The sequence below is a fragment of the Carex rostrata genome, chromosome 32 (assembly GCF_964058835.1).
Source record: "Carex rostrata chromosome 32, lpCarRost1.2, whole genome shotgun sequence".
Classification (NCBI taxonomy): domain Eukaryota; kingdom Viridiplantae; phylum Streptophyta; class Magnoliopsida; order Poales; family Cyperaceae; genus Carex; species Carex rostrata.
Genome location: NC_135949.1, coordinates 1,701,337 through 1,714,196, shown reverse-complemented (window position 1 = coordinate 1,714,196; position 12,860 = coordinate 1,701,337). Strand labels below are relative to the sequence as shown.

Genomic DNA, 12,860 nt, shown 5'->3' with positions numbered 1-12,860 from the left:
GACAAGGAGGAGATGGTAGCTAGTGGTACCAATCATAGTGACGAATAAATTATTCGGGTTAGTTTCAGCAAGGTCAAAAATTCATGATACGGGAATAATTCTGGTATAATTCGGGTATAATTTAGGAATGATTCGGAATTATTCGGATCAGAGATCTCAGTTCTGTAAAAGAGCAAAAAAAAAAAAAATTTGGTGCGACTGAATTTGTTTGAAAATTGCATTGTAATTATTGCAAAATATAATTTATTTGCTTATTTATATTACTTTTATTTTAGTTTATTGTGCGTGTATTGTTGTGAGATTTACTGTTTGTAACTTGTACAGTGAATCTCTATATCAGTGGCCAGCAAATATAAAGATTTGGGTCCAACAAATTTTACTGGTGATAGAAAACAAATGAAGGTAAATAATTTTGACCGTTTAAAAATAAACTATTTATAAAATGTGAAAAGGATATTCATTCTATTAGATATTTTTCGTTTTGTTTAATTAAATGTTTTCATCGTTTTTATATTTATCATAATATGGATATGTCGCATTGCTTTTTCACCTTTACTCGTGATTATGAATATTTAAATATAGGAAGCAGCTAACAGTTTTAGGATTTCAGTCTTTGGAAAATCTCCAGACATTTTTAACTGATCCTGTAAACTAATTGAGCAGATCTGGTAAACGTATATACATAAATCCATAAACATATGCACTGGATGTTCAACCGATCAAACCGTGTGTTCCAGATGAACACTTTAATTGTTGTTTCTGAACAGTTAGATGTGATTTCTATATTTTAATGTGTGTGGAGACCAAATTTTATATTTTTCTGAATTTTTTTACTATTTATTAAGCCACTTTGAAAATTGCTGATCCAACGGTGGCTTAATAAAACAGTAAAATCAAAAGCCACCGTTGGATCAGCGATATTCAAAATGAGTTAATAAATAGAAAAAAAAATTAAGAAAAATGTAAAATTTGGTCTCCAAGCACATTTCAATATAGAGATCTAATTGTTTAGATGCACTGCTAGTTTGAAAACTACTGTTTTCAATGCTGTAGAAATTTACTGAAAACAGCGGTTTTCAAACCAGCTTAATAAATAGTAAACAAATTCCAAAAAAAGTAAAATTTGGTCTCCAAGTAGATTTTAATATAGATTGAACATCTAATGGGTTGGATTTGTTGTTTGAACATTACATAATAAAATATAGCCCCGGCAGCACTTGGCTGAAATGCTACCGGCAGCAATTTAGCCGGACTCTATATGTATATGTATATGTACATATACATATATAAATATCTACACACACACACACACACACACACACACACACACACACACAGAGTGACTAATGTGCATTCGAATGTATATGGGCCGAAATACATACGGTCCAAATTCGACTTTTCAAAATCCAAACGGTCGATCCGAACCGTTCATCTTGTTTTCCATATTAATATGTGCTTGGATACCAAATTTTATATTTTTCTGAATTTTTTACTATTTATTAAGTATTTTACAAATTTGTTGATCCAACGGTGGCTTAACAAAACAGTAAAATCAGCAGCCACCGTTGGATCAACAAATTTGTAAAATAGTTAATAAATAGTAAAAAAATTCAGAAAAATATAAAATTTGGTCTCCAAGCACATATTAATATGGAAAACAAGATGAACAGTTCGGATCGACCGTTTAGATTTTGAAAAGTCAAATTTGAACCGTATATATTTTCAGCCCATATACATTCGAATGCACATTAATCACACACTCTCTCTCTATATATTAATTATCCAACTTTGTGCTATTTTGGTGCATTTTGTTAGCTACCTTCTGAATTTCTAAACGAAAACCTCCTGTTTTTTCCTCGTCTTATATTCTCCTTTTTCACTTCTTAACTTCCATATACCAAGGCATGATCAGTTGCTTTGATTGTGCATGTCCTGGAATCATGGTGGGGTCTAGCGGTAAAAGTCGCAATTTTATAATTTAACATTGTTAATTCGAATATTTTGAAGAAATTAAAAGACTCGCATGGTTTCCCTTTATTTATTTATTTATTTTTTTAATGTTAAATTTAAGAAAATATATTTTTGTCTTTTATGTTTTTAACTATAGATTTAAAGATTAACTTCAGAATTATTGTGCAGTGGATAAAAAAGAAAGAATTTTAAGAGTTAACAAATTAGAATTTGATGGTTAATATGTTTAAGAAATGTTTAAGAGTTAACTTGAGTTAAAACATTAGATGGTTATAAATGTTTAATAAATGATTAAACTAAAAATTTACTCTCTAACCATCAAAACTTTAGAGTATGTGAGAAATTAACCCCTATAAATGTTTTTACTCAAAATTTACTTTAATTTCTTCAAATTTATTTTAAATTGCTTAATGTTGAGATTAAAGGACTTATTTATTATTATTTTACAAAAGCTCGTATCACTGCACTAGGCATGCAGTTCTCGATTAAAAGATAAAATATATTAATAAGTTCAGATGCCTTAAATTCAAATTAGATGAGTAATTATTTAGGTGGATTGCCTTTTTATGTCATTTATTAAGTCAAAATATTTTATTTAATTAATGATATATGTTCAATTTTTTTTTTTTTCAAAATTAAGCTATTATAATATGTAACTTCTTTTAGTAATAGGTAGCAAAAATCAACCTTCCATGACAGCTCCAATATTCAAATATACAAATTGTACGTCTCTTCTCAACAATGGAATTATCCGAGGAATAAATCTTTTGCTAGTCATTAAATTAATAAGGAGGCTCATGACTTAATAATAGTTTAACAGCTCAAGATGTATGTGTAGATCAGAATAATTTGTGGGCACCACGATTAGCTAATCATCATAGCAATAACGCAGAAATAGTTCTTAGAATTAGGTAGTCTTCATATATAACTTATGAGTAAAGCTAGTGTGTGACATGCTCACCAAGAAAGTTTGGTGAGCATAACTCCAAAAGTATATCGGATCGACGTTAAATGTCAAATCCAAACCGTTGAAATCCATGTACTTCATGAGTGATGCATATACATGCAAAATTTTGAAAGTTTCGAGTTTATTTGCTACACGGTCAAGTGGTCAAAGAAATAATAAAAATTGAAAATATAAAATAACTTATAATAAAATGTTCATTTCTTTAACCACTTGACCGTGTAACAAATAAACTCGAAACTTTCAAAATTTTGCATGTATATGCATCACTCATGAAGTACATGGATTTCAACGGTTTGGATTTGACATTTGACGTCGATCCGATATGCTTTTGGAGTTATGCTCACCAAACTTTCTTGGTGAGCATGTCACACGCTAGCTTTACTCATAACTTATAGGTTCTGATAATATATAGCCTCCAAACGAAAATCCCTCTGTCAAATTAGGCTATATATGAGAGTTTCAGGTTTATTTGGACCAAAAGATTTTATATTTTGAGAAGCAGCCTTAACAAAAAAAAACAAAAAAAATACTCCAGCTTAGCAGAAATCGGCGTCAAAGCTATAGGTATTAATACAAAATAAAGAAGCTAATAATCACTATTACAAAAAACATATTTACCACCGCTCTTTTACCATCCGATGTGTATGTAACGAGTGGCAGCGCTGTAATTACTTTAAACTTTTTACCATCTGTTCGGTAAAAACAACCGATGGCGTTGATAGACCCCCTCCTTTGTCGTCGGTTTTTTATATCCAACCATTGGTTTTGAGTGACTTTGCGAGATTGGTTAGGCTATTGTACCGATGGTGTATATGTGGTGATCTTTACCATCCGTGATGTAGATGAGCCGTCGTCATTAATTTGATCAATACCAACTGTGTTTCTTGTTGAATGGATGACAATGTTCTCAAGATTGCGCAAGTTGAAGGGGAACTAATGAAAAGAGAGGAAGAAAGTGGTTATCCCACAAAGATGATATAGAGAGAGATCAGAGAAACCTAGCTTAGTAGGAAAGATCAGATCACATAAAGAGTAAGTAGTGAGAAATGTACTGAGCAGAGTAAATGAGGTAGACGAAGAGTGCAGAAAAATTTAAGTTGATTAGACAGCCATTTCAAAAGTTAAAACTTTTTAATGTAACACATGGTTTGAATTTAGATCCAATCGTTGCATGTGAGCTAGTACGAATATTAAATCACACAATTACAGATCAAACGGACAAGATGCAAACTCAAAATTTCAAATACCTTTGGTATATTTTATCAAAAGTTGTGCTCCGTTTCCTTAATATTTTTGTTGGAATTAATGCCATCGGCTTAGGATTGACACTGATAGTGTTAGTACCTACATTATCAGTTAAACCGATGGCGATCATTGTGTTGTCGTTTCGTCTTTCCAATATTCTTTTCTCAACGCAAATTTTGTTTCTAAAATTGAACCGTCTAATCTGCAATTTTGTTATTTAATATTTGTGCTTAATCGGATCCGAAATAAATCTGCTATTATTCCAAAGGGATCAAAGGACCTTGTTATTCTGATCCTAGCTGTTGACCTTTGTTGAGATTTGATCACGAAAGATATTTTTCCTTGAGATTCGCTCATGAGAAACTTTGAACGATTTTGATAGAAATAACAGGGTACTGTGATTCCTTTAGAACAATAGCAAATTTTCAACCGATGGCTAAAGCAGGTTCATTATTTTATAAATATTGGATCACTTATGTGTGTCATCGTCTCATCTTCTCTCTCTCTCACTTGGAGCAACCTTTAAGCCATCTGTGCTCTCTCTCCTCCCAAGGTTTCTCGCTATCACTCTCTGTTTAGATTTTTTTATCTAGGGTTTTATGTAGTGTTTCTAGTGGTTTTTACCTAGATTAAATACCTAGGTTAATATCTTATTGTTTTTTTTTTTTTAACTTAAAGTTTCTTAGTTAAATGCAGTTTTTCTAGTGGTTTTCTAGTACTGGCTTTACGAACATTTTGATATTTTCTAATTTTTAGTACAAATTTTTTATTTTTGCTGAGCTTAATTAGGTCTTTAGATTTAGGTTTAGGTTAATTTTATGGTTCTCTTAGGGGTTATATTATTTTTTGAGCCAATGTCTTTTGTTAGGGTTTAGAAATCAAATGGGTTTATGAGTTAGGATTTTGCATTTTGTTTAGAACTTAAGATTTTCGATTTGAGCCAATTTCTTTTGTTCATTTATAGTTTCAACCCTTGGGTGGTGATTTAGGTTTTCTGATAGTATCAGAACTCTTCTATATTTCATCTATCAAGGAGAGATCTGATACTATTTGAAACCTACATCTCCTCTATGAATGTGACACACGAAATGTATGCTAAATTATAACAGAATATGATAATGCTTGTTAATTTTTCTATTTGTTAACATCTAATATTGAGAACTTCAACGTGATATTTGTTATCAGAATATGATAATGCTTGTTAATTTTTCTATTTTAAAATGTTATAAATATAGCTTTAAATATTCGCATATTAGCGTTGGAAATGAAAGTTAATTAGGCAATATTGAAAGATTTTTTCTGTTAAATTATTTGGTGGAACGCGCTCGGATATGATAGCTCGGGGTACCAGAGCACTTCTCCAAATAAAATGTTAGATTTATAATAAAGGACTGCAATTCCTATGGATCACAGCAAATTTATTTCCTCCAAAGGAATCCGTAAGCGTTACATTAATTGTTACCACTTGTTTTTTTTCAAAAACTTTAAGCATTGTATTAAATAAATATTACAAGATATATTTGAATGTACACACCATGCATATAAAGAAAAAAAAATTGTCCATGCCACAAAATTTTAGCATTAAAAAAAAGAATTAAAGTTTTTGCAAATTAAGAATATATGCCATTCAAAGTTCAAACCATGCACAAAAATTTAAGTGTGGAAATCGACGAGGTGTTTATCTAAACAGGCGTTTGCTCTTCACCGTCCTCCAAATTCTCCTTGGACACCTCCTCAAGCGACTTACCCATGGCCTCAGGCACAAACAAGGACATAATCAGACCCAATGCATTCGACAAGGCAAGCACAAAAAGTGAATTACGCATTCCAATACCCTTCGGGTAGCCACGGTCCCTGTTTTCAGGAGATTTCCCCTGAGATGAGTACAAGAAACCAAATGCACCAATTATGGCCCCAGCCTTCCCAGCAGCAGCTGAGATACCATGGCAGGTTGACCTAAGCCTAGCTGGGAAGATCTCTGCTGGGACAATGAAGGTGGTTGAGTTGGGACCAAAATTTGCAAAAAAGAAGGTCAACCCGTACATGATCACAAAACCAGTATGGTGGCCTGGTTGGATCCAGTGGTTGTATGGAAAAGCAAGACCCAGCATGAACACAGTCATCATAAAGAATCCCATTAGCTGAATCCAGAACCGACCAATAATATCGATGAAGGCCACAGTGAACCAGTATCCGGGTACGGTGCCACAAAGTGCAATGTAGGTTTGTGCACGGGCGATACAAAATACCTCCTCGATGGCATTCATGGCACCTTCCTTTGGAATCCACCCAACCTTGCTAAAGATGTCCTTTTGAAAAAGATTTTGACTGTAGAAAGCAACATCCAAGAAGAACCAAGTAGTTGTAGTGGCTAGCAAGTGAACCCCATGGCGCTTTGTGAATTGGTGAGAGAAAAGTCCCCATTGAGCTGCACCCACAAAATCATCCTTCACTTTATCAAGATCCTCTATAATTTCCTCTTGTAGGACCTTCGACATATCGCTAGTTGCTTGCTTGGTGTTACGGGCAACGAGAGCCGTGTAACGTGCAGTTTCAGGCATTTGCATTCTCCAGTAGTAAGTCAACGCCGCCGGCACAGAACCGAACATAAGGATGAATCTCCATAAATAATCAGACTCCGGCACAGTAGATCGGACAGGATCCTCGTTGTAGGATGGGGCGGGGTACTTACTATTGAACCCAGCTGCCATAATAAGTGAAATGAGGGCCGCAAATAAGATGCCAAAACCCTACATGGTGTTTGTACGTAGTTAGTTCTTCAGTGACTCCATTTTTAAAAATGACAAGAAAATATATATAATTGATTAATTACCTGCATAGCAAAGACAGCAGCAATGAAGGAGCCACGAGTTTTCTTATTGGAATACTCAGACATAATGGTAGCAGAGAGAGGATAGTCACCCCCAACACCAAATCCTAACCAGAAGCGGAAGAAACATAGAGTCGTAATGACGCCTTTCGGCTGGTGGCTCAAAGAAAGGCCTGAGCAAATGGAGCAAATGATCATCATAATCAGCGTAAAACCGTACACGCTTTTCCTACCCATCTTATCACCGAGCCATCCGAAGAATAGCTGGCCCACAAGGGTCCCACAAAGGGCCACACCGGTTACTGCAGCAGACACATTTGGTGGCAGGGTTCCCGGATTTTTGTAGGTCGGATCCGTATAATAGAGGCGCCCAATAAGCTTCGACACAATTGAAATTACAAACAGATCGTATGCGTCGGTGAAAAATCCCATGCCAGCAATCACAATTGCCAGAAAATGATATCCTTGTGTCTTTGCCTTATCAAGCTTGTCCAAAACTGCTAGCTGTTGGCGCGGCATTTTCTCTAATTATTGTCAACTTCCTTCCTCCTCTTCTTGTTTTCTAGCTATTATATATCTTACTGTAATGAAAAAACGCAAGTTATATATATATATATGCACTGTAATGAACAAATATTATTTTGTTGCTCTTAGAGGTATATACCTTGCTAATTTTCACGGGGTTTCTCAGCATATGTATGTGCATGCATGCAATAGCTGAACTTATATTGACCTAGCTAACCTTTCTTATATATTGCTATTGTGAATGGCTAGCAATTTTAATGTATGTCTTACGCCAATTGCATGCACCTCGCGCTTCTAATAATATTGACTTTAATTTATTATATTTGTCTAACCAACCAAGAATTGGTCTTTTATACTCCTAGAGGTAATTTTTATAAGTTTACAGCTGCTTGGAACTCGGTAAACTTTTTAATGTTTTTAAGTTTCTGTATCTCGCTTATTATTGCTTTTTCTATGTAATCAATTAATATGCAGTATTTTGAAAACATCTTTAAGATAAATTAAGATTCCACAAATATGATTTATTTCATGAATTAATCTAGATAATACCATTTCGTTGATTTGTCAATTTAACAGAAATCACACTAAATTTTTTTATTTCACATTCCCAACTAATTATATAACTGTGGGTTTAAAATAAAAGTAAGGTAGACATACATGCTTAACCTTACCAAACAGGTACTGCCATTATAGTACTTCAAACCATGGTTCTGAAAATTAGAATCGGAATCGGAATCGATCACTTAACTGTGAAATAAGAATCGGCTGAATCAGTTCAGAAACTCGGATTTTTTTTTAGAGAAGCTTGTTTTGTAATTAAAAAAATAATTTGCTAAAAAATTATGTTAAAACGAAAGTTACACTAATAATTCACTATTATAATCATTCTCCAAAATTTTCAATCTATGGTACTTAATTATTTAAATATTAAGAACATATAATAATCAAATTCAGACGGATGATAAGTAAATTTGTATGTAATCACTTATAAATTAGAATATATATATAATTAAAAAAAAAATAGACTATTCAATAGGATAATAAAAAAATAATATTCACAAAAGAGAAATAAAATATATAATTTCTATTCTACATTTTTATAACAATCAAACTTCTAGCATTATATTGGGACTTTTGATAAAAATATATATAGACCGACAAATTCATAATTGAAAAATGTAAATTAAAATTTGGTATTTTGCACACGTATTTAATTGACGCAAGTCAAATGAATGATTCAAAAAGTCGGCCACTTAAAGAAGTCCACGTGGAACTCTCTTAATGGGTATTATATGAAGGCACGGATAGAGGCCTAGATGTTTCTTGTACGTAATCTTAGCCGTTGATCTAGCTAGCTTGAATAAATGACCGGTGGCTCTTAGTGAAGAAAAACTTGTGAACCTTTACACGCTGTAATCTTGGAAGTTGAAACTAATTAATAAATGTCATAATTTTTGGTTCTCTATATAATCTCGGTCTATGTAAATCTATTAATACATTGATATCTAGAAATAAGAAATTTATACACCATGTCTATTTCTAATATTTGTCGATTAATCTTCCTCCTTCAAAGCTCAAACGATATTCTTCATAAAAAAAAAAACGAAAATGGCGTGAACTTCTCCGGAAAAAGAAAACACGGCTTGGAACTTTTTGATACGGCTGAACTCCGATGACTCGGACCAAAATTCGGATGACTCAGATAAAAAATGACTAATTTGGCCGAGTCAACCCGGTTCAACCGATTTTTGGTGGAAAAATCGCTCGAACACGACCGATACCGTCCTAACTCGGCCGAGTTAATTTGAACTCGGCCTATTTTCCAATCCATGCTTCAAACCTTGAATGTAAAGTAATTGAAAATGCAAGGATTATTAAATCAACAGGAACTATATACATACCTTCAAAAGCGATTGAAGAGGAGAACAGGACATTTCGCTTGACCTTGCAGCCCATCCCCCGTATGCTATATATATATATATATATACAGGAATATGCTAGCATGCTATGCATAGCATAGAGCCTCTCCATGCAACGTCTTGGATTTCGACTTTTCAAAATTCTAATGTTCGATCCGAACCGTTCATCTTGTTCTCCATATTAATATGTATTTGGGGACCAAATTTTACATTTTTTGGAATTTTTTTACTATTTCTTTAGATTTATTGAAAATCGCTGTTTTTTTATGGTCCAGATTTGCTGAAAACAGCGATTTTCAATAAATCTAAAGAAATAGTAAAAAAATTTCAAAAAATGTAAAATTTGGTCCCCAAACACATATTAATATGGAGAACAAGATGAACGGTTCGGATCGACCATTAGAATTTTGAAAAATCAAAATCCAAAACGTTGCATGGAGGAGCTCTATGCTATGTATATCATGCTAGCATATTCCTATATATATATATATATATATACAGAGTATTAATTTAAATCTCACAGAGGCGCCGGATTCTGTGCCTCATAATGCTATTTTACTCCAGGTCAACTCTCTACATATTTCATTATGCGCTTTTGTTCGGACTTTAATTTTCTCTCCTTCCATTTAGTTAGAGGCGGCAGAGCAATTTATTACTTACATATTCACAAGTAATATTGAAATATCGTAACTTCCTAATTACTTATTCCAAACAGCCGGCACTAATAAAAAAAAAGCGCTAATTATACACGACATATCATATATATACACACGTACGGAAACAACAAATTTTCAACATATTAGTGTGTAAAGGGAAAAAGTACGTACATGCGAAAAAATGCACTCAAATATACACACAATAAAAAAACTAAAAAATTATCCAGAAATCTTAATAACCTGAAACCAATAACATTTTAAAACAAACCTATGTACGAAAGGCACCTAGATACACGCACGTTTTATTTATTTTTTACTAAGAAACTATGTACAATTAAACACACTACTATAAAAAAATCCTTTTATATCGGTTGAAATCGTGTTTCGCCATCGGAGTCCGATCCGATGCATATCGCCCCGATAGGAAATGTTTACTCGTACGCCATTGGTATGAATCGATGGCGTTAAGCTCCAATGTGATCGGTTAGAAATTAGGGACCGACGGAAATATTAGTTTTTCGACCGTTAATTATGCCGTTAAAATGAAAACACCATCGTCTATGGGTGTTAATAGCCATTAGCAAAAGTGTATTACACCATCGGATGTATTTGAGTTGGCGTTTGCATGTTGTAGTTTGCCATTTATTATTACTTTGGACCGTTGGTGATTTCTTTTTGTATATTTCATTATATATGCTTGTATTAGGGGCTAGCCTCTATTTATATATATATATAGCAAGAGAGTGACTAATGTGCATTCGTATGCATATGACCCGATATGCATACGGTCCAAATTTAAAATTTAAAAATCCAAAACGTCGATCCGAACCATTCATCTTGTTCTCCATATTAATATGTGCTTGGAGACCAAATTTTATATTTTTCGGAATTTTTTTTACTATTTATTAAGCCACTTTGAAAATTGTTGATCCAATGGTGGCTTAACAAAACAGTAAAATCAGGAGCCACCGTTGGATCAACAATTTTTTAAAGTGGCTTAATAAATAGTAAAAAAAATTAGAAAAATATAAAATTTGGTCTCCAAGCACATATTAATATGGAGAACAAGATGAATGGTTCAGATCGACGTTTTGGATTTTGAAATTTCAAATTTGGACTGTATGCATATCGGGCCATATGCATATGAATGCACATTAGTCTCTCTCTCTCTCTCTCTCTCTCTATATATATATATATATATATATATATATATATATTGCAATATGAGATGAGCTACGGTGAGTTGTGAAGTAAAACGTGTTTCTACTTCATGCCGTATTTTCATTTTGAAAGTCCAAACGATCGATCCGAATCGTTGTGATCTCCATATTGAAATGTGTTTGGAGACCAAATTTTATATTTTTTGGAATTTTTTTACTATTTATTAAGCAATTTTGAAAATTGCTATTTTGCTATGAACAGTCAAAAACAGTAAAAATTTCTTGACCATCGGATCAGCGATTTTCAAAATGACTTAATAAATGGTAAAAAAATTCCAAAAAATATAAAATTTGGTCTCCAAGCACATTTCAATATGGAGATCATGTTGAACGGTTTGGATCGTTTATTTGGATTTTCAAATCGCAAAGTACGAGTGTGAAGTAAAATAATCGCTTTACTTCACAACTCACCGTAGCCCATCTCTTGTTATATATATATATATATACAAATATATATAGATATAGATATATATATATATATAGCACCAAATCAAATACATTTAACATGCATCAAATTAAGCAATATAATATAGAAGACCAACACACATATATATAGAACAATGTATGCAACACTAAATTAACCAACATAATTAATCTGTAGCACTAAATTAATCCAAGTACCATCATTAATTAACTTATATGTTCTGTTGCAATAAATTAGAACCACCCCTAAGACATACCAGATCAATCACACACCAGTCCCTTCCACCCGTATGACTAAACTAAAGCCAGCAATGGATCTTTCAAAAATGACACCCCCACTGGTTGTACTCACACCAAAAAACCACCAGCATTGTACTTATATGAGCTAATAGCAAAACACAACTATTAATTTAGTGCTTACACAATGTACATTACAATTACCTAAAGTTTTTAATTTTCCCTTTTAGAAAGTTGTAGTGGTAGAATATACTCCAACATGTACTAGCACCACTGATCACAAATTGAAGCCAGTTCTGCGAGAGATATAGATGCTGTGGTAGGTGAGACTGCATATATTTAAGAACTTAAAAATCAGTGCATGTATGATTATTTAAGAATTTAAAAATCAGTGCATGTATGATTATTTAAGAACTTAAAAATCAGTGCATGATAGAAACAAATTGACATACTTGATGTGGAAATCGTCTTGCGTAGTGATGGATGATGAAATACATATTTTTCATCACATAGTATCCGCACTCCCAGTTGGATACTTGCTGTGGAGACTGAAAATAGAGTTTGAAAACAAAATTCAATTTTATCAGTGTAATTTTATAAACTAAGTTTCTGTGAGTCTAAACTCCAAAAGTACATATACTAAGGTAGCAATAACTAAGCCACACAACAAGGGGCTAATGATATAAACTAAGTACACCACATTTCCATTAGTGTTACTTTATAAAAATGATGAAGTTTAAAATCAGAAGTTTGGCGCTGGAGGGAAATTTGGGCTAAACCCTAAACCTTGAACCATAATTAAGAGGCTCTATTAAAATTTAAATCGATATGATTATTTAGGGAAATTCCACGTACCAGAACCATGAC

General features: G+C 33.0%; 1 protein-coding gene across 1 annotated transcript; it reads right to left on the bottom strand.

Moving 5' to 3' along the window:
* Positions 1 to 3,490: 3,490 nt before the first annotated feature.
* Positions 3,491 to 7,572, bottom strand: LOC144547777 (inorganic phosphate transporter 1-2-like). Its single transcript, XM_078296471.1, has 4 exons — positions 7,017 to 7,572; positions 5,876 to 6,933; positions 3,611 to 3,668; positions 3,491 to 3,496 (listed from the first exon to the last, which is right to left on the bottom strand). Exons 1-4 carry the CDS (start codon positions 7,530 to 7,532, stop codon positions 3,491 to 3,493), a joined length of 1,638 nt encoding a protein of 545 aa, XP_078152597.1. The 5' UTR covers positions 7,533 to 7,572.
* Between the last annotated feature and the right edge of the window lie 5,288 nt (positions 7,573 to 12,860).